We start from the raw sequence: 26069 nt of genomic DNA, 5'->3' as shown, positions 1-26069 counted from the left end.
AACTCTTTATAATATTGGAGCCTTCTTCAGCCTTCTGGCCCAATATATCTGAAAGACATATTGGTAAGGCAGGAGCTATTGAGGACTTGTTTGCCCTGTCTTGGCAGAGTTTGGCTATCAACTCTGCCTGAATCCAAGCTTGCCCTTTTTTTAGGCAGAATTCTGTCTGTGGTAGAAATGAGGACATTTTGCCCAGTGGCTCGTTTGCCACATTTGAAGCCATCTCCATAAGGATGTTCTTTGATGCTCATCATCTTCTTTGAGGTAGGCTGGGAGTTGCCAGGAGTTAACCTGTCTCATTGTCAATGAATCCTTAAAGTAATAAAAATCTTTTTAAATGCCATATTCTACATGTCTCTGGGGTTTTTTGAAGACCTTGTCTTTCTATAGAGTCATATCTATCTGCTGTACCTAAGATGTATATTCTTGTGATAAAAGTAGACTAGCAATTGACATGACCATGACCTGACTTTTATTTTTAACAGTAATTTCCTAATGTTGATACTCCAGTTTTCCTTTGAGCAATTTTTCCCACCAGTATTAGTTCCAGATCCTGCTAAAACACCCTACCTCTAATGTTATCTCTAGCACCTTGTTTTAATTTTTAAACTTCATTTTACTTAAACTGATGTATAGACAACCTTTGCCTCATAGAGTCATATTTAAAGGTAAGTAGCAACAATGCAGGTTGCATTTAATCAGTTGGAAAATGCCATTACTTTTCCTTCATCTTAAATCTCAACTCTCTCAATTTTCTCTGACTACAGAGGCCAGTAATAGTAGCCATGAGTCTCGAATTGGTCTAGCTGAGGGCTTGGAATCTGAGAAGAAAGCGGTTATCCCCCTTGTGATCGTGTCTGCCCTGACTTTTATGTGTCTAGTGGTTCTTGTTGGTATTCTCATCTATTGGAGGTAAGTTGAGTGTTTTGGAAATTTGCATTATTAAAGCTCAGACTTCTGCCTATATTTAATCTGAAAGAGCTCCAAATCATATACAAAGTTCTTTTTGCATTAAAGTAACCGTTAATATATTCACCTACAAGCAAGGTAAACTCGTGAATCTAAAGGCTGGTGTTTTCTGTACTCAAAGGAGTGAAGGTCAATGGAAGAACTTGAACTTTAGTTAATATTTGCTAAGGTGTCTCGACATAATATTTTCGTGTTAATCAAGTTAACATCCAAACATTATCATAGCATTTACTATAAATAATAAGTATTTTATCAACTGTTATAAATACAAAAGTTATTATTTAGAAAAATAATCTTCGATAATCTTATATGAAAAATATTTAAATGAATTTTATAAGATGTATATCAATTGTGTACAGTAATGAAAAAAATCATAGGCTACAGGCAGAGATAAAAATTAAGCTGCTATAATATAAAGATATGGAAAATGACTATGTTAATATGCAAAGGCATTTAGAACTCTTTATAATTGTCTTTGAAGATGAAACGTACTCTCCAGGAACCCTTCAATATCTTTCAAGGACCAGGACAGTATAATAAGTTCCCTTCCTTGTACCAAGAACAGACAACTAAGTCATGAATTTACCAAAGACACACTATGTCAGTCAACCTGTCTCTTGGAAAACAAGAACTCAATGATGACACAAAAATTTTCTTGCTTAGTAACTTATGCTGTTTTTCTAAAGGAGAGTTGTGTTCAGGAGGTCTATAACAACTTCAGCCTTCTGTAAGTTCAAACCCCTGCTCTTCAGTTGTTATCCCATGGTTAATAACCATGTCAACTATTGTCAGAAAATTAAAATTTAAAAACACAGTAAAATTTGAATAAGCATCATGGCTTTTAAAGAACTCATGGTTACTGAGGAAAAAACACTTTTCTAGGAAAAACTGTTTTAATATTACACAAACATACATGCATAGCAGCTGGAATCTAATGCAGAGTGATCAGAGAACAGGGTACCTTAAAAAACCAGGACTGGCGGTTAAGTGTAAAGCGAGATGTTGGGCTGGGCCTCCATTTTGTTCAGGAGTTAGGGAGTCTGCATTGCAGGCAGGTGGACAGAAGGTCCAGGAAGCTGAGTGAACTGGACTGAACATGCCCAAGTCAGTGTGTCATTGTGTGTAGCTTGATGTTGATTGTATGTAGCTTGTTGTTGGGCTACAAAGAAACACTTCTAAGACCAACCGTGTCTCACATCTGACTTCCTGTATGAAACAGAGTAGGCTTCAAGATATGCCAAGAGATCGTGTTTTTCTTAAGAGCGCATTTACTCAATAACAAGATAAAAAGCTACTTTCCTCTGTCTGTGCTCTTGTGCCTACTGTCACTTTCTATAGAAGATGGCATGGTTAACAGAGTCTCTGAACACTGCACACAGCTTATAAATGTTTATTCAACTAGCTTTTGTTTGATTTTTCTTCCCCTCCCACTAGACTGGTTGCCCAAATTTTTGAGGACATTTTTATAGTCAGTTTGTTCAGTTTACTCATCTTCTCTAATCTAATTTTCCCTACAAAATGAAATGTTTAGATGAGTTAGAGTTTGTTTTAGATCATTTTAACAAAAGATGGAAGATATAACAAATCATATCTCATATTAAATAGTGCTAATGATAAACTCTAATAAAACGGCAGGTGATTTATATGTAAATGAAGTAGCTGGAATACGTCTCATAATTTCTACTAACTGTTCTAAGCTATCTTGTGCAAATTTAAAGTTCATTGTGTTTAATATGGTCTGATAGTTCATGAGAAACTAAAATCCGAGTGTTTTTACCTTTGGATTACTCAATATTTATTGTCAGGAAAAACAGATGAAATTGTTGAACCCATGCCTCCTAGTTCAGCTGGTCTGACTGCTCAGCTTGCTTTGGGGATCTCTAAGAGTCTGTCTTGCAGTGTTCAAGGATTAGATGCAGGCTGCCATGCCTACCTGGCTTTTATATAGATTTCAGATATCTGAATTCCAGTCCTTAAACATGTGTAGCAAGTGCTTTGCCAATGGAATCATCTCCCCAGCCCATAGCTCTTATATCTGAACTGCAAACATTTTAATATGTACCACACACACATCTTCACCATTACCCAATTTACAATTTTTTCTATTTGTGTATAGACTTCTTATTTGCAGAGTAATATTTTTAAAGCATTAATGTTTTGATTTCAGTGACATCGCTTCATCCATTCTTGTGGTTGCTTATGACACTATTATGTCTAAGAAGGCAGATCCTACCCTGAAGTCATGAGGACTTACCTTGTAAACTTTCCTCTAAGCATGTTGCAAAGACGAATGGCTCACACTCCCTGAATTGAAAGTTTGCTGCAGATCTAGAGGAGTCAAAAGTCTAAGTTCTGGCACTACGAATAAACCAGCAGTGCAGTGCAGTAGAATGGAGAACCTAGAAATAATTTCTTATGTGCTTGATCAAGCTTTAGACAAGAGTCCCAAGCCCTTCTCATGAACAGATAATGTCACTTTAACAAGTGGAAGGAGGGACTAGAAGATGCATGAGATGGACCTTTCCCTCATCACACACACACACACACACACACACACACACACACACACACACACACACACACACACACTAGCTCAAAACAGATGCCGACAAGATGGCTCAGGAGACACTGAGTTCAATCCCTGGGATCCACATTGTTGGAAGAGAGAACTGACTCATAATGTGACCTCTGACCTCCACACACGTATACTCCCTGCATATGCATGCAAAGTAAGCAAGTAACAAGTGAAAAAATTTAAAAGATCGTAGACCTAAATGTGAGAGGTAAAGCCACAAAGTTATTTAAAATATTAAAATGTGCTTTTGATATAATTTTTCGTAGAAAATTAAGCTCAAAGTGGAACCTTGTCCTATCCTTTGCCTCATTACCTGTGTGTTTACCTGTGCTTTGTAGAGACACTGAGAGAAAACAGTGTAGCAGAGAGACAGAACAAATCATAGATGGTGAAAACCGAGCCCCTTCCCCGGTGTCACTTCTAATTTATCAGGTGGCCTTGGTCGTGTCCCTTCTGGGCCATGAATTTTGCATTGGGCAGTACCTGTAAAGTCATCTTTAAGTGTGTTGTGAGACTTTCGTTAGATGGACTGTGTGTGAGTGAACGCGGCTGAATGTTGTTTTTCTATTTGTATGAGGACTCTGAGAAGGGATATAATTACACATTTCCAGCTTTTAATTCTAAATACTGTTAAAGAAAGGTGTAAATTAAATAATCAGATTACCATTGATTGATGGGACCTGTGTCCACAAGTTTAAAACAGTCATCACTTTTTTCAGCATGGCGGAGTGATAATTAGCAGGAGACACAGTTATCAACACTTAGCACATAGACATGAAGACACTCACTGCTTATTTGGAACAGATGGGATATAGAAGCAGAGCCTTGTCATACATTAAGTAATATGTCTTGGAATTGTTTTCCAGATGTTTTAAGGTATAATTTACATGCACCACACCATAAGTTTATAAGATGCAAAACTACTTCCACGGGGAAGACTTATTTATTTATTTATAGATAAAGAAGAACTATAAAAAAATTTAAAGAGCATCTTAAAAGAGTTAGAACATGAAAAATAACATTTTGTGTGGCAAAAGAGCACATCATCAAATGTATGGGGGACGACATTCCACCGATACAGTTGTTTTCCATGAAGAAATGGGACTAGGAAATATAAATTACTTCTCGACCTTAAATTCGTATTTGTGGGTCCTTGGATACAACTGACAACCCTGAGTGTAGGATCCCAGTACCATATGGGCCTTCAAGGAGAACATCACTGTAAAATGTACCTAAGCAACTGTGCACCTTTAATTCTTTGCTCATACAAGATTTTTGGTATGATTTACAGGAGTTTTTGGAAAATTAATGTCAAATCATCACTAGGCCACATGTCAAAAACCAGTGAAAGACTTCATTGTGTGTTTAAAGCTAGCAGAATTGGTATTAACCAAATTCCTATAACACACAGTAGCAACATGGCAAATTACAATGTTTTCAATTACATTTTTTATATTCTATTAAATGCTTTCTTCTTCCCCTCCTCTCAGTTACCAGTTCATCCTCTGTTCGTCTATTTAACTATCTATGGCTATATACTCCATCTCTTTCAAATGTTCTGAAACTTCAAGTTGTCTTACTTGAGGCTCAGACATAGTTGGTAGGGTTTTTTTTGTTTGTTTGTTTTTGTTTTGTTTTTCGAGACAGGGCTTCTCCAGGTAGCTATGCCTGTCCTGGAATCACTTAGTAAACCAGGTTGGCCTCAAACTCACAAAGATCTACCTGCCTCTGCAGATCTGCTAAGATTACAGGTATCCACCACTGCACCCTGCTGGGAGGATTTATCTAGCCAGAGGATAGATACCAACAGAGAGATATACACAGCGTTACATATGCTTTTTATATCATTTGGCAATACTTATGGGAGAATGGGCTTTAGGTTAGTAGACAAAGGAAATGGTTAGTTAACTAAATGTGATGTGTGACATCAAGCCCCTTGCTCCTGGAGATCCCAAGTCAAAACTAAACTAAATACCAGGTAGAATGCTAAGTGACTTGTGCATCAGCTGTGAATTGCAGGAAGTCTCAGAAGGCATGTCCGAAGTCCATCATCTCCATGTCAGTGTCAGAGCATGCTAACCACGGTTGCATACACAACACATTTTCCCTGTCATGACTGCTCCAGGACAGACTTAGAGTCACTCATGTGGACCGTCACTAGCACAGTTTCTTTATCTGCGGGCCTGGTTGTTTCCCATGTTCCCATTCTTCATCTGACTACAGATTCTGCTTTCCAAGATAAAGCTGGTCTCTGGGTGCCTTTGATGTGTGGTTGCTCATCCACACATCTTCTTATAATACTACTGCTCTTCCTCCCCCCCTGCTCCTCTTCCTCCTCCTCCTCTTATTCTTCCTCTCTCTCTCTCTCTCTCTCTCTCTCTCTCTCCACCCCTCCCAAACACTGTACTGTTCTCTCAGGTGTGATTTTTTTTTCAAGGGCTTTACACTCTAGGAGCCAAGTGTTGTCTTGCTATGAATACTGTTGCTTTATATTTTTCTTTTCTTTTGACACTAAAGTGAGAAAATAAGTTATAATTTTACACAATTTTACACTGAATTCACTGAAAAAAGTATCTTGGAGTGCCTATAACATGGTGGCACTGATGAATAACATTGTGGTAATTAACTATTTTGCATGATTGGCCTACATTTTGGCAGAGGAGACTAACTATAAATGTAAAAACAAAACAACAAATGCATAAGTAATGGAAGGTTCCTGGCTTAAGATGATTTAACCTTTCTTGTCCTTATCACACTGACAAAGGAGATCACATCCAGTAGAAACTGGACTTAAAGTTTTAATTTGATTTTTCCCCCCAACTTGCCATATGAAGTTTAACTATTCTCTTGAGTTTCTGGGCAGTGATAATAACTCAAAATTTCCAGTCAGCCACTTAACATAGAAGCAAATAACAAACACTCTACTTTGCACTGTGTTGCTAAGTTATGGCATGTGGTGGACTGGGTATGTATTTAATGCATTTTCAGCTCATGGTGCTTTTCTACTTAACAATGAGTTTATCCAGAGCTAGTCCCATCCTAAGTAGAGAAGGTTTTGCATTTTCCATAGGGAATGTGCCACAGCACAACCAAAGGGAGCAGAATGGTGACTTGGATATTCAGGGCTCTCAGAGGATGTAGTATTGGGGATAATGAAAAAATAATGGGAAGGAGGCATGTGGGCAGACAGAGCAGCAGAACCCAAGGCGCTAACGTGGTACGAATAGAGATTCTCTAAGAGAAAATGAGATCTGGGAGAGCTGCAGCCTGCTGGGTGAAGGGGTTAGCTGCAGCAAAGTGACAAAGATTGGTGGAACTAGGACTTTATAGTCCTCGCTAAGATAACAATATGATTTTAATAACAGTGGGAGGCAATTCAAGAGCTGTATCCAGGGAACTGATTTACTGGAAAAATATGAAGATTTAAGAGGTCACTGAATAAGAACAAATGTCCTGATAAAGCTCATTAGGATAAATAACTTGTGGCTTGGAGCTTTACAATAGAAAATAAGATTAACATGTTCCCTTAGAGAGAGATTTCTGTTGAAACTCAACCATTCGTGAATAACTTAAATAAAATAAAACACATCAAAAAAAAAGTCATTAGCGGTTTTAATTACCTAAATTTCTTAAATTAAGGGATGACTCGCTTTATTGTATAGCAGTAGTTGTGTCTTTGCTCTTCTCAGTACTCTGTAGTGTGCTCTCACCAGATGTTACTCTTATTATCTGAATGAAAATAGATGCAGGTGACATCGTAGGTCACAATTGTCATTGATTCTAAATATATTCATTCTCTGAACGCTCATCAACAACACTAGCATCTGTCAGAAATAAAATCACCTCTAGTTTTGCTTGCTCATTATCCTCCCTTAAGTCCCATCGCTGCTGCAGCACTACACAGTGAAAGCTGCCTTCCTTTTTATCTCAAAGGGATGCCTGTGTGGAATTTCATTTCTATATAGACATAGCTTTCCCGACCAGGCCAATATGCTCCAGAGGGCATGATTGTTTTAAGAATGTCAGGTGGGCACTTTCTTTACTTTCAACCCCTGTCCTGCGAAGTTGGCAAGACACCTTGGTACATGCCAATATCAGAGAGTTCCCAAGACACATTGTTTCCTACATCTGCAGAGTACTATTTGGTACCAACCTTCCCCTTCAAATGCTACCTCTGCCTTCAGCTTCTCTGATGTCAGCTTACTTTTTTGCAACCGGTACTGGTAAAAGTGAGATAAACTCAGATAACATGGAATTCCTGTAGTTGCAATTGTTACTCTTCTGATCCTGCGTCCACTTTTGTTGTGATCTAGAAACTTCCATCTAAATTTTCTAGAAGCCCAGCTTCTTATGTGTTCTTGCCTTTCCTTCCAGAAAATGCTTCCAGACTGCTCACTTTTACTTGGAAGACAACACATCCCCTCGAGTGATCTCTACTCCACCAACACCCATCTTTCCAATTTCAGGTAATGGCATAGAGTGTGCTCATAAGCAGCTGTTATATGCTGAACAAAAAGAAGGATAAAGGAAGGCTTGCCTTCATTGGAATATTTTTCAAATATCTATGACGCACATCAGTAAATATTTGTGTTACTAAAGTAAGTGTTATATCGTGTGTCAGTCACCAACCAGTCTTGCTGCTATTCTCACTAATGTCATATGTTCTTAGTCATAGGGATGATGTGATAAAAAATTTGTAACTATTCTGGTACAATAGGTAGAAAAATTACTAGCAATTAATATTAGTTGAAAATAATTGTCCTAGTTGGGTTTCCATTGTTGGAATTAAAAAAAAAAAAAAAAAAGACCGAAAAAAACCTGAGGGTGGGGAGGGTTTATTTCAGCGTTTCAGCTTAAGGTTTATAGTTCATCACTGAGAGAAGTCAGTACATGAACCCAAGGCAGAAACCAGGAGGCAGGAATTGAAACAGAGAACATGAAAGTATGCCACTGACTGCCTTGCTCCCCATGGCTTGCTTATTTTGCTTTTGTATACAACCCAGGGCCACCTGCCTAGGAGTGGCATTGCCCACAGTAGGATGGGTTCCCTTATGTCAAGAATTGACTTAGGAAAATTCCCCGTAGACATGCCCAGAAGACAGTTTATAGGAGGCAGTTATTCAACTGAAGTTCTCTCATCCTGGACTGACTCATTTGTGTCAAGTAAACAAAAACTAAGAGCACAATAATGCTTTCACTCATTTCCATTGTTGTTAGAGGAAACCTAAGCAAAGATGGTCAGACTATTTCACAGCAATTAATGTGGCCAGGAGAAAAAATAAGACTAAGTGTAATTCCTGTAGCAGGGTTTCTATTGCATTATAAGACACCATGAGCAAACGCAAATTGGGAAGGAGAGGATTTATTTCATTTTACAATGCCTCAGCAGTTCAGGTCATACGCTGTCACTGAGGGAAGTCAGGGAAAGAAATCAAGGCAGGAACTTGAAGGCCAGAACTAAAGCAGAGGCCATGGAATAACATAACTTACTGGCTTGCTCCTTGTGCCTTGCTAAGACTGCTTTATTATAGAACTCAGAAGAACTGCACAAGCCTGGCACCACCCACAGTGGGCTTGGCCCTCCCATTTCAATCATTAATCAAGAAAATGACCAACAAACTTGGCCAGCCTTAAAGAGGTATTTCTCTATCTAACACCCCACCTCCCAAGTCTCTAGTTTGAGTCAAAATACCCTAGAAGTAACCAGGACAATTGCCCCCTTTGCAACTTGACATAAAAACATATAACTATCAAACTATAGCATTACTTTTCTTGTTGTCTCCAAGATGTTACGTTCATATCAATGTGACCATATAAAATATTCTAACTTTTAAAAGTTCCACAGTCTCTAATAACTCAAACACATTAAAACTCAGATTCCTTCCAATTTCAAAGCCTTCCTAGAATTTCCAAAGTATCTCTAAAATTCTGAAGTCTTTTAAGTGTGGGCTCCTGGAAAATAAAAAAATTAATTACACTCTTCTTATTTCATAAAGGAAGAGTGGCACACAGTTAGAATCAGGTCAAGGCAAAACCAAAGTCTAACAGTATAGTGCACAGTGTCAAACAGCTGGGACTTACTATCTTCTGGGCTCATAGGACATTGTTAGCTCCATTTCTCTGTCTCTGTCATCCACAGCACAGGCAGCTTGTCTTGGAGTCTCAGGTTAGCTCTCCACACTTGCTGCTGTCGTTGGAGGTCATCTCATGGCAATGGCATCCCTAAAGTGATAGAGTCTTTGCTGCACCTGGACTGCACCTTCCCCTGGCCCCTCCTAATGCCAACCCTCAATGTCTCTCATGATCCTTTCCTGTCTTCAAAACAAGTACCACCCGGAGAACTCTTAGATATTACCAAGTTGGGCTGCCAGCAAAGGCAGAGCGTAGGCCCATTCTGTACTACAACATCTGTCTGTTGACCTGAGGAAACAGTTCCCTGAAGACCTTTGCCTTAGCAATGCTGGTCTCTTCTTAATCACGGCCTATTTTCAAGCCTGAGATGGCTAGAACTGCAGATTCCTCATTCAATATACTAAATATCCCTAAAAGAGTCCTTATGGGACTCTCAAATTTCCCCCTGAAACTTCCCAAGCTAGGCCTCCATTGTCTACACTGCTCTCAGCATAACCATCCAAGTACCCGTAATAGCTCCCTAAGCTCTGAACACTCAATGGCTTTTATAGCCCAAAGTTCCAAAACCCTTCCCAAGCCTCTTCCCAAAAACAGGGCATAGCTTTCTCAGCAATTGCATGAACCTGGTACCAATTAATTTCTTTTCAGTTGGGTTTTCTATTGCAGTTCTGATACACTGTAACCAAAAGCAACTTGGGAAGGAAAAGGTTTACTGCGTCTTATGCTTCCAGATGACAGTCATCACTGAGTGAAGCCAGGGTAGGAACGCAAGCCAGGAATCTGTAGGCAGAACTGAAGCAGAAGCCGTGGGGGCAATGTTGCTTATTGGGTTGCTCTCCATAGCTTGCTCAACCTGTTACACAACTATGCACCAGCCCAGGGCTTGCCCCACCCGAGTCGATGGGATCTCCGGCCGACCCATATCAGTCATGAATCAGCAATATGTGTGGACAGACTTGGCTGTAGGCTGTGTGACAGAGGCATTTTCTTCCCACTGTTCCTGAGTCCCTCTCCCAAATGACTCTACCTGTGTCTAGTTGACATAAAACATGAGGGGAGATCATTTTTGATCACATGTGTTTATGTGTAAAAAGATTTCTTAATATTGGGATCACCTGTGTGCACATAAACACATACATACCAAAAAGCAAAAAACAAAAAAAAACAAATGCCACAAAACAGTGGTGGTAGTACAGGCAGTGGCCAAGAACAGAAAGCATATATAGTTTACACACTTCCAGATATTGAATATTTAAGAAAACAGTATTTTATCAGCAGTTACATGGACAACATTCAGAAAGTAGGATTATTTTGATGCCAACACTCCCTAATCCTAGAGTTTTCCACACAGCCATTTGTGAGATTACATCAGACATAACTTTTCAGAACGCAGAGGGATAAGAAAAAAAGGGACATATCTTCCTCCAGAGTCTAGCCACATAAGTGTAGTCCTCACCCCTCATCAAAAAACAAAGACAAACAAACAAACAAAAAAACTTCTCTCTGCAACAGATCGAAATCATTAGGAAAATCACAACTGATCAGGGAGCAGAGCTGTGGAGCCCAGTTCCAACTGATAGGTCTACGACACCGTTCTCAGGAAGAGCTGGGAGAAAGACAGTAAGAGCCGGAGGAGCAGGAAGCTTGCTGTGAGATTGTGCCCCCCTGACCTGTCAGAAGCTGCAGCCAGGAGTCTCATCGGCATGACTGACTAAGCACGAGCAGGTAGATGTCTGTGACTGAGGCCAGCCTGGTCTACAGAGCGAGCTCCAGCACAGCCAGGGCCTCAGAGATAAACACTGTCTCAAAAGACAAAACAAACAAACAAACAAAAGAATACAAACACACATAACAAACACTGCAACAGGAATTAAGAGAGCAAGAGGCGTGTGGATGGGAGGATTTAGAGGTAGGAAAGGGATTGGGGGAAATGATATAATATTAAAAAATAAAAGAAAAGTAGTTTTTAAAAGAGAAAGAAAGGATGAATTTTTAAAAAATATGTAAACTGAGGAGGAAACATAAAAAGAAAAAGGATAAGAAAGTGACAAGGTTTTTTATTTTAAAGCAAGGCGGGAAAAGAGTCTTGTCTCTGATGTTGTCATTTGTACAAGTCTTATTTCAAACTGTTTACATGCTTCCCAGATTGCTGGCAGACATGTGGGTTTTGCACATTCTTATCTTCTGAAATCCCATCAACAAAATATAAAAAGTAATTGTTTTCTTTACATTTTTTCCTTTACACTAGAATTTGTGTTACATAAAATAAGTGTTACTAATTTTGTTCTCTCTGTACATAGACATTGCTTTCTCTTCTTCTAGCTTATACTAAGACAGTGAAGTTACTTCAGTTCAGCATCCGTTCTTTAACATTTTTTAGCATCTGAAGACTAAAAACTCTCATATGTCTGTGGAATTGTGATTTCCTTCACTTGCAGCCATCTTCCCTACATACCCCAGCATCGTGGTCTTTCAGATTTGCTCTGACGTTAGCTAGAGGCCAGCATGGTGTGTTACAGTCAGGAAAATACAGTAATTCAAAATCAGGCACTTGCCTCAGCATCCCCAAAGCCTGCCTTTTGCATGTCAGAAGAGCAGTGGCCAGAGACAGGTCCTCTCACTCACTCAGGTCTGGAACACAAAGTCTTGATTGTAGGGGTGTTTACTCTTCATGTGGAATCAGGAAGTACATATCTTAGCCTCACTTGCAGACCAATTGTCAACAAACTGACAGGAAGGCTTGGTGCGTCTGTGGTGCTGGGCGTGGCGGGGACCTGTGGGTCTAAAGGACATTCATGGGAACCAATGATTTAGGTGTGACAGACCATTTCTGTTTCTTACCTAATTACAAATGCTACTTTCAGGCAAGACCTTTCTATAGGTGAGAAGGTGAACTTGCACCCAGGTGCCTCTCAAGCATCACTGGCTAACTCAGTGTTAGCATTCAGCTCCACTCACCTGAGAGGGAGAACAGATGGGTTCTAATTTTTTCTTAAATCAACAAATTCTTAATAACTGAAGCTTAAACTTTTTAGAAGGCCTAAATGCTGAACATCTGTTAGTGTAAATAATTATTTCTAGTGAAATGTGTTTTATGTTTCCTTGTCAGAGAAATTGCTTGTGAAAACATATACTGTGAACTACCGTTTAATCTCTGAAAAATCTTTCCCAGAAAAAGGAAAGAAAAATACAGGGCTACTTAAAATAGTTTGGCCCTTTCACAAATAAGTTAACAAATCCATGACTTTACTTACATGGTGTTTTTTCAAGTTAAAATTCTTGGAACTTCACAGATTAAAGGTTCCAAAGGCTTTTTTCATTATCATTTCCCTTCCATTATCACAGCCTTCATAGAAATGCTTTTTGTTGCATATAAGGAGAAGGAAAAAATATTTTCAAGCATAAACATATAGTTTTTTATTATAAGATATTAAACTATGTAACTTTATACAATTGTACATGCATTATAATAAACTGAAAATATAGCTGGGGATTGTGGTACGATACCTCAAATCTCGCACTTGGGAGGTTGAGACAGGAGGCAAATTTAAATCTGGCCAGTGCAATATTACAAACATAAGGCCAGTTTTTTATGTATTGACACAAAAATGTTTATTTTTACACATAAAAATAAATAAACATTTATTAAATAAGTAAAATAATACGTTATTTCTGCACATATTTTTGCCAGAATTTACATAGAATCTTTACTTATATTATACAAAAGTGCCCAAAACAGGATGAGTACATTGGTAAGAAGTATGATTTTTTAGTAATGTTTTGTAAATTAACATTAAAAAGAAATTAGTTTCTCTTTAAGTATATAATGAAAAAATTTATAATCAAATCCAAGTCTAATATATATATATATATATATATATATATATATATATATATATGTTAATTGCAATTTAGTTGAATTATCATGCTTGAATTTTGAAGTTATTTTTAATATATTTTAATAATTTATTCATATTACGTCTCAATTGTTATCCCGTCCCTTGTGTCCTCCCGTTCCTCCCTCCCTCCCATTTTCCCTTTACTCCCCTCCCCTATGACTGTTACTGAGGGGGACCTCCTCCCCCTGTATATGCTCATAGGGTATCAAGTCTCTGAATTTTGAAGTTATTTTAAACGATACCTTATAATGGAAGAGATAGTAATTTCAAATGTTATCCTTTCTCATGTGCTTGTTTTTATTCACTTAGATGATATTGGAGCAATCCCAATAAAGCATTTTCCAAAGCATGTTGCAGACTTACATGCAAGTAATGGGTTCACTGAAGAATTCGAGGTATGATTTAAATGTCTGTTCTAATAATATCAAATGTAGTAAATTTCAAACATTCAGCAGGAAACTACTTCATGATGTAAATATATAGAAATAACTCTTGTTTCTAGGAAAAATATGATATTGGTTCCATAATTACATATCTGCTTAGGTGATGTGATTTGGTTACTATCTAACTTGGAAGATTGGCTTTCTGTTTTAAAAGTGAGCTTGGGTTAGAAGAAATAAACATAAGCATGAATTCTCTCTCATTAAGTGCAGATTGCTCACAATCTTTTCTTCAAACCTAAATAAGTAAGAGTGATTCATTTTCATTTTCTAAACTACATAAATTATACTAAACTACTAAACTTGACTCTCAGCAAAACTAAATACAAATCCTTAATTGTAAATATGACACCTACACCAACACAAATTCTGAATATTTAGAAACTTTCATTAAACAAAGTAAAATCACATTCACTTTCCAAGAAAGCATATATTTCTAAAATCATTTTGAGCTTTATAATCAATTAAAAATTTTTTCTAACATCATTGTTAAATGTTCTTAGAAGAAATGGAAAATTTTACTGCATCATGCCCACTGGCCTATCACTCAAGCACATTTCTCAAAAATAAAGAGTCATGTGTCCCAGTTAAAATAATGAAGGCCACACAGACAAGGATCTGCCATTTCAGAGGGTTATAGGCTGCCGAGCAGGGGCTTCATGGTCAACCTTTCTTCAACTCCAGGAGTTGTATTTCATTATATGGAATCATACACAAACAACTGATGTGAACAAACTTCATAGAAATTAATTAACAACTGGTAGGATTCAAATCTCATACCTCTTCCATTAATCTTAAAACAAGTAAACAGTTCTCAGCCTTGGTTCTCATCACCCCATCACCCCAGCTAGGGAGCACCATGCTCTATATTGTCTTTTTGTCCCTCCCTTACTCCCCACCTCCTCAACACTCCCTAGAACTCTCTTTTTAAAGATCTTGGAGCTCTTTCCCTGATCGCTGGATTTGTTGTCCCTTGATCTATTCTCTGTGTACGCAGCAACTTCTTATGCCCAACAACAACTTCCTAGGAGTCCTGTCAATCAACACATAGGGAGGAACGGAGGGAGGGAGGGAGGGAGGGAGGGAGGGAGGGAGGGAGGGAGGGAGGGAGAGAGAGACCACACAGACTAGAAAACTTTCAAAAGAATAGAAGAGAAGTGTGCTATAGTATAGTTTCATAATTAAAGGATTGGTTAGCTCTCAGTTACTCTAAGGTAGGTCACTGGGAGCACTGTATTATATATTGCGTCAGTTTTAACTTTGGTGCTAAAGACACCTGCTCTTGTAACTGATGGGAACCGCCAGGCTACCACCATCAAACAGAGCTAAAGCTCAGCAGGGAAAGACACAAGAAAAATAGCTCTGACTTCCCCTATGCACAAAAACAAGTCCTAAGCATAAAATAAATGATTTATAGTTAAAACTGTCTAAAGGCCAGTTAGATTCAACTCACACCTATCGAGACATCCTGAAATTATTAAACAGTCCAGAGAATTAAATTAATATAATAAACATATTTCTACTCAAAGTATTTCTCTTAATTTCATTGCTTTTAAACTCAGTCTGATTTAAGAAAACTTTTCATTTGCTTACTAATTAGCTTAATCACTAATAATGCTACACCTTGTAAGTGGTTCATCTGTTGAATTGGTTTTAGTCATTCAGAATGTCTTGTTGCCAAAGAGGCCTTAAGAGCTTCTATAGGCAGAGGTTAGAACATTTGCTGGGAGCTAGACTCATATTTGGGTTATATTTTCTCTGAAATTAGAAGGATTGCATTTTATTTTCTCAGTTATAAATATTTATAAATCATAAACTGTTATGTTTAGCTAAGAAACACTTCTGGGAAAGTCTTTAATCCATTTTAATAGAAAGATAGTCAAACTGTTTTTCTGTGACCATTGAAGACTTAAAAAAGAAAAACAAAACTGTTCTACTAGTTTAATCTATACGAAGTAATGCTTTCTAAATTTTGTTTCAAAATTATGGTGCCTGTGATTAAAACTCTTTTAAGAGTATTTAATGTTTTGACAACTCCAAATATGTTATAAACCACCTAACAGGAAGCTATTTATTCCGTAAAATAACTCAAAAAATGTATCACTAATTCAAAGTTTCAAATAGTGCTATTGAAGTCAATTCAAACTATATTTGTACGTTAGCAAATCCAATTACTATGACAAAACAGGTCCTGGGCTATGTGGTTCTTATTTGCATTTTAAATATTCATCATGTTACATCTGCACCCCATTTAAACATGCTGTTTTTCCATTTACATAACTAAGGTTCCAAATTATTAGGCATTTTGATTTGCATGCAACTGTTTGAAACATTCTGTTGTGTTATTTGTGACAAATGTATTTATTGCATGATCCTAGCTTTCCATTGTAAACCTAATATGAACACTTTCTTTTCTCATTTGTCGTGTGCTGTGGAATTTGATTTCTTTACTTTTTTGGCATTCATTTCCTCATTAGACACTGAAAGAGTTTTACCAGGTAAGGCATTATTTCACTGCATTTTCTTTTAGCCAAGAAGTAGTTGTAACATGTAAATTTGCATATACATTTTTTTTTGCTAGACTATTTTATTTGTTTTGTCTTCCTTATATTTGAAGGCAACTTGTTTTGAAAGAGCTTGTGTTAAAATGCTATGCCTGCCATTTTTTTCCCAGGAAGTGCAGAGTTGTACTGCTGACTTAGGTATTACGGCAGACAGCTCCAATCGCCCAGAAAACAAGCACAAGAACAGATACGTCAACATTGTCGCCTGTAAGTATGTTTTTTTTTTAAAACACATTTTTATTGAAAGATAAAATAATTCATATTACATCTCATTTTCTATCCCATCCCATACATCCTCCCATTCCTCCCTCCCTCCCACTTTCACCCCAATCCCCCTTCCCTATGACTGTGACCAAGGGGGACCTCCTCCCCCTGAATATGGTGCTAGGGTATCAAGTCTCTTCTTCGTAGTCTGCTATCCTTCCTCCGAGTGCCATTGGGCCTCCCCAACAAAGGGACATGGCCAAATATGGGACACCAGAGATCCTATGAAAGTCAGTCCCCAGTCTCCACTTAACTGTGGAGAATGTTCTGTCCCTTGGTTAGATCTGGGTAGGGGTTTGATGATGGTTGCATGTTTTGTCCTTGGTTGGTGCCTTTGATCAAGCAGAACCCCTGAGCTCAGATCCACCCATCCCGAGTTCATTGTAAGTATGTTTTTAACTCAGCTGACTGCGGCGTTATCAGCGCTGTCCTGTTGGCGGGTGGACTCACATCATTTGCCAAAGGCCCTCAGTGGGGCTGTTTCAAGGCCTGTGTGATCAGGGAGAGAAGGTTCTGCCTGCTGGTACTAGCATTACACTGGGGTCACTTCAGCACACATGGCCCTCGATGGCATTTGCTTCCTTTGTATGGAAGGAGCTTTAGTTTTAATCTAGTCCTTTCCTCAGGCCCACGGACTCTATTCCTCTAACTGAGGTTTCGGACACTGTTTATAATTTACAGTCCAACTTCTGCTTGGGATCCACTCACTCTTAGTGAATTTATTAACCAGCTGAGCTTCTCTTGGCTTCCCCTCTCTGCTCCTACCTGTGCTGGCTTCCATACACTCTTGGAATTCTTCCTGGGTTTTACAAAGGATCCGCTAAGCATCCTCTGCTGCTTCCTGCTTGCTACATTTTCTTAGCTGCATTTTTCCTTCATCCTTGAGCAGCATTGGTGCTTCCATCTGTAATGCAGTTTTATTTCTACCTTCCTTCTATTTCCATTTTTCTTCATTCCTGTTAGAGCACTTGTTCCTCCCCACCTCCCCTCCCCTGTGGATCCTCTCTCTCTCTCTCTCTCTCTCTCTCTCTCTCTCTCTCTCTCTGTCATTAGAAAAGAACAGCCTTCTTAAGAGATAACAGTAAACCTTAGCAAAATAAAATATAATAAGATAAAGCCAGAAACTATCACATTAAAGCTGGGCGAGGCAAGCCAACAGAAGGAAAAGAGCCAAGAGAAGTCACAAGAATCAGCACCCACTTGCTCACACACACAGAAGTCCCATGAAAACACCAAACTGAAAGCCATAATACATACACAGAGGACCTGGTGCAGACCCATGCATGCCTGTGCTTGCTGCTTCAGGTTTTGTGAGTTCGTATGAGCTTTGCTCAGTTGATTTAGTGGGACTTGTTCTCCTAGTGTCCTCCATCCTCTGGCTCTTACAGTCTTTCTGCCTCCTTTTCCTGTGGTTCCCTGAGCCCTGGGGGGGGGGGGGTGACTGGGAGACAGGGTGAGCTGAGTGTTCCAAGGTCTCTTTGTCTCTCTCTCCTTATGTGTGTAATCTCCAGGTGTGGGTGCCTCTGTATTTGTTCCAGTCTGCTACAGGAGAAAGTTTCTCTAATGATGGCTGAATAAAACGCTGATTTCTGAATATAGCAGAACGTCATTAGGAGTCATTTTATTGCTACTTTTTGTTTTAAAGACCCGTAGTGTTTGGTTTCACTCCAGGTCTCTGAGCCAGCAAGTATCTAGTTCTTGGTCATCAAAGCAGTGTCGGGTATGAATTACAGCCCTTGGAGTGGGGCTTAGATCAAAGCAGACATTGGTTGTTTACTTCCACAAGATTTGTGCCACCATTGCCCTAGTATATTTTGCAGTATAATATTGTAGACCCAAGGTTTTGTGGCTGGGCTGATATATCCGTTTTGCTTTTGGAAGCCTGCAGAGTACTCCCTCCTTACCTTGAAATCTGATTTTACATTCCTTCCTCCCTCTAAGAGGAAAAAAAAACATAAAACTTAGATCCATTCTCCTATGGTCACTGGATGGCTTCCTAACTACATCCATCACCACAGGGTTGCTTAAGTTCTCCATCCAGGCTGGTTGTGGGAGCCTCTGGGATTGCATGTTGCTCTCATTACTTACTATGCTCTCTTCAGTAGTTTGCTTAGATGCTGCCTTCCCTTCTGTATGATTCACACCAGTATTTAATTTTTAGCAGAGGATTCTACTATAGAGTTGTTTCTTCATCTGAGACATTTGTCCTGGTTATGTTAAGCAGGCTAGGAGTTTCCTTAGCATCGTAAATAGTACTGCTTTATTTCTCACCTAAAACAACCTGGAAAAATGGTACTAACAGATCTATATTAGAAATAAAGAAAAACAACCCTAGTTTAAAGAAAGCGTATTAGGCTAAGGATATAGAAATAGGTCAGCCTGGCATCCAGACCCATCCTTCATGAGCCACAAATCTATTTACACCTGTCTGCACTCTTGCAGCCTGTTGCTGTCAGAGAAGCATCAGTGTCGGGTGTTAATGGAACTGCTATCATTTGGTCAGCATGTACTTCCTTGTCCTTGTTTGTAACCCTTCCCGGAAACTCCCGTCACTGCTGTCTCTTCCTCTTCCAGCTTCCCATTCAGACGGTGTCTGCTGCCGCCCTTCCTTAGCTTTCCTTCATCCTTCCCTCACTCCACTGCTCCTAGTCCCTGTGGCACTTCAAAAGCCCATCTAAGATGCCGACTTCACACTCCAGCCTCACTCAGAAGTTTGGTTGTTGCCTTACACCAGTATAGCTGCTGCTTTACGCTGCTGTCGGCACTGTGTCCCTCCCTCCAGGCACCTGCGCATCACTTTCTGGGTCTCCTGGTCTCACTGCACTAGAAACATACTGCAGTTTGAGACCATTGCCCAAATGCTTGTCAAATCAATATGTCCCATACTTACTAAAGTAGATTATTTTGTGTTGGGTTTAACTTTATGGTAAAATTTATGGTACAAGTATAGAAGACCGTTGTTGTGATGAGCAGTCTGCACTTTAGTGAGATATAACCCCTTTTCTGTTCCAGATGACCACAGCAGGGTGAAGCTCACACAGCTTGCTGAGAAAGACGGAAAACTGACTGATTACATCAATGCCAATTATGTTGATGTAAGCATGTTTGACTTAAAATTTTATGGAATTTTTGTAAAGCCCGGAATTTGTTATGCCACAATGAGGTACATATGCCATTGTATAATAAATGTTATCTGATATATAATGAAAATGCAAACAAACAGTAAATAGATCATAGGAGATCCTGTGGCCACAGGGCTTTAGGTTAAATAAGACTGTTCTTATGTTATTTTGTAAGAGAGGGAAGAAATTCAGGCTAATATATACGTCCCAGGTAGAATGTGAGTATTCAGCTAGACTGACACCTCAATAAATGTGAGGGTCTAGGTCTAATACTTAGTTTGAATTTTCCCATAGTTCCTGGCACAATGTTATATAAATCACAGATGATCGATAAATCTAAACTGAAATATTTCCATGGTAGTAGTGAGCAAAATGCCAATGATACTGTGAAGCCAGTGACCAGTCTCTATGGTTTTAGGCAACCTCATGACATCAGCTTTGCTGCCCTATTCTGAACTGTACATTTTGCATAATTGACCTAATTCCTCCAATGTAGTCAACTGGATGACTCTGTTATTTCCCTGGCTCTGGTTTCATGGTCTGTCTTCGTGTCAATGCTACATTTCAACACAGAGTTCAGAGAAATGAGTTCCTGCCTATAGAGTGTGTTCATTATAAGAGCATCTGCTCCTTGCTTCCAGAGGGGCGTCCCTTCTGCGCCAGAGGAGTGTGGCCTCGGGAGGTATCCAGCTCTGCCACTGGCTAGCGATGATGCTGAGCATCATTTAACTCCTCCGAGCTTCAGTGTCCTCATCCCCAAGTCAGAGCTGATGCTTCCATTTTGTATAGGTGATAGATTAGAGCAGAGTTGGCAAAGCATCAGCTCAATACAGATTGTTCCTTAAGAGACGGCTGGAAATGATTAGCCAGGCTCAGTGTCTCCAAGGAGAGGAAAGGGGCCGTAAGTCTAGCACTTTTTTTAACTATAGACAACTGAGCCTGAGAAACATTTCAAAATAATACAATTAAGGATGGACTTTATCTACAGTATATAGTTTTGGACCAAATGCATCTGGAGCAGAGATGCAAGTCTGTGGTTGTCTCAAAGAAAACTAATTATTTTGTACAAAAGTTAAAGTTGAAGGCAAATTACTATCTTTACTAGTGTTACCACTGTTCTGCAGCTTTGCAAGTTCTTTGTGAAGTTTCTTGATATTGGGTGCTGACCTTTAAACACCACAATTCTAAATACGAGTGTGACTCAGGTAACAGGACATACTTGCGATTTGTTTCTTCAGGGCTACAGCAGACCAAAGGCTTACATCGCTGCCCAGGGCCCACTGAAGTCCACAGCCGAAGACTTCTGGAGGATGATATGGGAGCACAACGTGGAAGTCATCGTTATGATAACAAACCTCGTGGAGAAAGGAAGAGTATGTAGTCATCGGGTGCTTTTAATTAGGTGTTTTGTTTTGTTTTCTGAGACAAGGTCTTATGCAACCTAGGCTGACTGAAAACTCTATACAAAGTTGATCTTGAAAACCCAACCCTCTGCCTCTACCTCCCAAGGGCTGGAATGACAGGGCTGTGAAGTCATTCCCAGCTGCTTCTAATGTCTGATACAGGCAATATTAGAAAGCAAGAAAAGTTATGAAAGGTAATCAGTATTCTTCCTAACTATTTTTATCTTATGTTATATGTATAGGTGTTTTGACTGTGTGTACAGCTTATGTGATATGCATGGGTGTTTTGCCTGTGTGTATATCTGTGTACCAGATGTGTGTGCTTGGTGCTCGTGGGGGCTGGAACAGGACATTGGGTCCTGAGGTACTGAAGTTACAGTTTGTGAGTTGCTATGTGGTTGCTAGGAATTGGACCCAGGTCCTCTGGAAGAGCAACAATTGCTCTTAACCGCTGAGCCAGCTCTCCATACCCATATTATTCATTCTAGAAGGTATCATGACAAGTCAAGGGAAACTGTTGATATTGTCAGTCAGAATGCTTCATCATTAGCAATCAAGTTGCCTGCTTCTTCAATACATTCTTCATAGTGTAAGAAAAAGTAAATTGAACTCCTGAAAACTAGTAAAGGGTGGTGTAGGTTTCAATTCATGGACCCTAGATCTGAGTACTGACCTTGTGGTAACTCTGTGCTCCTTGCTTGACTTTCCTGGTCTGGAGGGAGGAAAGAAAGTGGGACTAGTTTTTTTTTTTTTTTTTTTTAGATATGTGATTCTATCTCTGGATCATCTACAATTAATTTGTCATCATTCGGATGAGAGAGAGAGAGAGAGAGAGAGAGAGAGAGAGAGAGAGAGAGAGAGAGAGAGAGAGAGAGAGAGAGCCCATAGTTTAAATATTTAGGGCTCCATTAACAGGCTTGGAGAGATGGGTCAGCTGTTATAAGTGCTGGCTGCTTTTCCAGAGGATCCAGTCTTGAGTCCCAGAACTTACATTGTAGATCACAACCATTTGGAACTTTAGGTCCAAGGAATCTGACACCTAGCCTCTGTGAGCACCAGGTACATAAGTGATACATAGATATACATGAAGAAACACCAATACACATAAAATAATAAACAATAGTAATGAAAAGTCCATTCATGTCACCATCATGAACTTTTACTTATTTCAAGAGTTACATGCACAATGAATGTTTGAAACATAAAAATTACATATTTTTTTACAGAGAAAATGTGACCAGTACTGGCCTACTGATGGTAGTGAAGAGTATGGGAGCTTCCTAGTCAACCAAAAGGATGTTCAGGTGCTTGCTTACTACACTGTGAGGAATTTCACCCTAAGAAACACAAAGATAAAAAAGGTAAGTGCTTTAGGGTTTCTATTGCTGTGATAAAACACCATGACCACAAGCAGCTTACAATTCCAGGCAGCAGTCCATCACAGAGGGAAGACAGCAGAAGCTAAAGGCAGGAGCCTAATGTAGAGGCTACAGAGGAAAGCTGGGTACTGACTTGCTCTTCATAGCTTCCTCAGCCTGCTTTCTGATAGCACCTTGGACCGCCAGCCCAGGGATGTTACTGCCCACAGTGAGCTGGGTCCTCCCACAACAGTCATCATTAAAGAAAATGCACCACAGGCCTTGCCCATAGACTAATCTGGTGGGGACATTTTCTCAATTGATGGTCTTTCTTCCAAAATGACTCTAGCTTATGTCAAGTTGACATTAAAAAAAAGATTTAGTAACTTATAAATAACGAGCATATACGCCAACAGATGAACTGAAAAAAATTGGAGCATATATTCACAATGAAATATTATTTAGCTCTAATAAATAGTGGTATCTGTCATTTTGGATAATTTGATGAACCTTGAAGGCAGTATGTTAAGTGACATAACCAGAAACAGAAAGACAAATGTGGCATGATTTTATTTATATGTGGACTCTAGGAAGTCAGGCTCGTAGAAGTAGAGAGGAGAGTGGTAGCTGCCCAGGTGAGTAAAGAGAACTAGAGTGGTGTTCACCAAAGGTGCAAGAAGACATCATTAAGAGAGCTATAGTATAATATGGTGGTTATAACTTAAAATGATGTATTACAGACTGAAAATATTCTTAGGGTAGATCTATGTGTTCTTACCAAAAAGTGTATGAGATAACGCATATATTAACTGGCTTAAATGTACTGATCCACATTGTACCAGGTAAAAGTTGTTTGTGATATACATCATAAATATACACAATTCCTATCTGCTTTTTAAAATAATTTCTAAAGTAAAATAAATGGTGGATGTGTCATCAGTTGTTTGATGCGTCCAATCTGTATTTCAATAAATGTGTGATTGTCCTTGCTGGCTTCTTGTTGCTTTGATAAAACACCTACTAAAACCAACTTTGAAAGGAAAAGTTATAGTTTGTTTACTGCTTGTCACCAAGGGAAGCCAAAGCAGGAGCTGACACAGAGGTCATGGAGGAGGTCATGGAGGAGTACTGTTTGCCAGCTTATTCCTCCTTGCTTGCTCAGCCTGCTTTCTTGTACAGCTTAGCCCAACTGACCATGAGTGGCACTGCCTATAATAGACTAGACCTGCCACATCAATTAGCAAGCAGGAAAATGCTCCAACAGACATGTCTACAGGCCAATCTGGTAGATTCAGTTCCTCACTTGGGGCGCTCTCTTCCTGGTTGGGTCAAGTTGACAACCAAGATTAAGCCATCACAGTGATAAAGTCAAACTAGAGTTAAGTCTGGATAATTAAAGTTACAAAAGGCTCTCAACACCTTGGCATCTTAATGCCAGTGATTACTTCCTCATGTCTAAGCATTAGCTGGGCCTTTAGAGGCAAACAGCCAAGGTGCCTCTGGTTGTAGTAGACTGGGAAGTCTACGGTGTAGCCCTGACATAATCCCACCACCCACCTAAAATGGGTAGAAACTAAAATAAGGGAAGCAAAAATGCCCAGAGAAACAATGTGCTACTTGAGATTTTCACACACACACAAAGGACAAAAACTAATGATGAATGGATGGATGGATAGATAGATAGATAGATAGATAGATAGATAGATAGATAGATAGATAGATAGATCGGTGGGTGGGTGGGTGGATGGACGGACAGAGAGGGACAGACAGACAGATAGATATAAATGGATGGATGACTGGATGGATAAGATGGATGAGTAGGTAGATGGACATTAATGGATAAGACTGGTTAATTATATGGAATTTTAGCTTTGGATTGGCTCATGTGATTGTGGAAATGACCAAGCATTGAAGCCTGTGGAGTAGGGTGAGAGTTAGAAATTCAGATAAGGCTTGTCCAGGTTACAGCTCAAACCATCAGACTAGCATTCCAGTTGGGTTTCTGTGTCTTAGTCTTGAGAAGCATTGCTTCTTCCGGAGCCCCCAGTCTTCAGCTTATTGGATCACTCTCACATCATGAAGGATGAGCTGCTTTACCTGATCTACAAATTTAAATTTTAGCCATATCTAATAAAACCAGACACTTCACAAAATCTGGCATACTGATGGCAACTGCCTAGCTAAGTGGGCATATAAAGTTGACTACCATAAATAACATAAATGTATCTTTGCATGAACATATATATTTTTCTCACAAAAACTAAGTATATACGGTAATATGTATGATAATTAACTTAATTTAGTCACTTCAAAATGCATCCATGCTTCAAAATATATATGTGCTGTACACCATAACTATGCATAATTCTTACTTGCTGTTATCAGCTGTCTGAACTCTTCCAGGGCTCCCAGAAAGGAAGATCCAGTGGGCGCCTAGTCACACAGTATCATTACACTCAGTGGCCTGACATGGGTGTCCCAGAGTACTCCCTGCCTGTGCTGACCTTCGTGAGAAAGGCTGCCCAGGCCAAGCGCCATGCAGTCGGGCCAGTTGTCGTCCACTGCAGGTGAGTCTCAGAGATGTTCTTCCAATCTCACAGAACGTCGTATGCTGACACACGGGGACTCAAGGAACAACTTTTGCCAAATTAGAAATGATTTTGTGCAACAGGGGAAGTGAAATTATATTCCCTTCCTCATAAGCGCTGATCAGTAAGAGCAAGTCTACCAGACTCACAATCGGAAGGCTGAAGATTTCAGAGCAGCAGGTCTTGGTCCATCTGTTTGTTGAATTGGATTTCAAGTCACTAACTGTGCGATGGGCACAGCACTGTTTTGTTCTTAGCCATGTCTTAGCAGCACACTGCACCATAGGGTGACAGTTAAAGTACTTAAGAGCTTGTCCCTGTTTTGACAAAATCTGTTGTAGAGTTATCATGCCAGGTATATATATTAGAGAAAGCAAGGCACTCAGACTTAGGGAAATTTATCAAAATAACCTGTTGTTTTTTTAAAAATATTTTGGCCTTCAAATCCCTTCCTTGTTTTTCCAACTCCTTGAAAGTCATGGTGACTCTCTTAGCACTTCATTGTTGCCCAACAACTAGAATTTCCAGCTAGGCTGATAAATAGAAATAGCATCATTAGGGGAAAAAGAGAACAATTTGTAGTACATATGCCACTCTTATGTTTTACAGTTAAAATAATAGCAGTTAATGCTGACCAAGTGTGACGAGCTTCCCAGCTGCACAAATCGCTCCCATTTCTCCTCCCCTCAGTGTTTGTGTTGAGGCAGTGCCTGTGTTTTCACAGAAGTAACTGTTTGCCTTTGATACACAGCGCA

At 39.3% G+C, this 26069-nt stretch overlaps 1 protein-coding gene across 1 annotated transcript in view; it reads left to right on the top strand.

Moving 5' to 3' along the window:
* The window catches only part of Ptprz1 (protein tyrosine phosphatase receptor type Z1), a 183857-nt gene that overhangs the window by 141503 nt on the left and 16285 nt on the right, over nucleotides 1–26069 (top strand). The window contains exons 13-21 of the mRNA XM_051151872.1: nucleotides 768–912; nucleotides 7919–8010; nucleotides 13885–13970; nucleotides 16493–16513; nucleotides 16690–16786; nucleotides 19856–19938; nucleotides 21204–21338; nucleotides 22595–22729; nucleotides 25130–25293. Coding sequence (XP_051007829.1) covers nucleotides 768–912; nucleotides 7919–8010; nucleotides 13885–13970; nucleotides 16493–16513; nucleotides 16690–16786; nucleotides 19856–19938; nucleotides 21204–21338; nucleotides 22595–22729; nucleotides 25130–25293 — 958 coding nt within the window. The remainder of the gene's footprint in view (nucleotides 1–767; nucleotides 913–7918; nucleotides 8011–13884; nucleotides 13971–16492; nucleotides 16514–16689; nucleotides 16787–19855; nucleotides 19939–21203; nucleotides 21339–22594; nucleotides 22730–25129; nucleotides 25294–26069) is intronic.

The sequence above is a fragment of the Acomys russatus genome, chromosome 10 (assembly GCF_903995435.1).
Source record: "Acomys russatus chromosome 10, mAcoRus1.1, whole genome shotgun sequence".
In the NCBI taxonomy this organism is placed as follows: Eukaryota; Metazoa; Chordata; class Mammalia; order Rodentia; family Muridae; genus Acomys; species Acomys russatus.
This window is presented reverse-complemented; position numbering and strand designations above follow the sequence as displayed.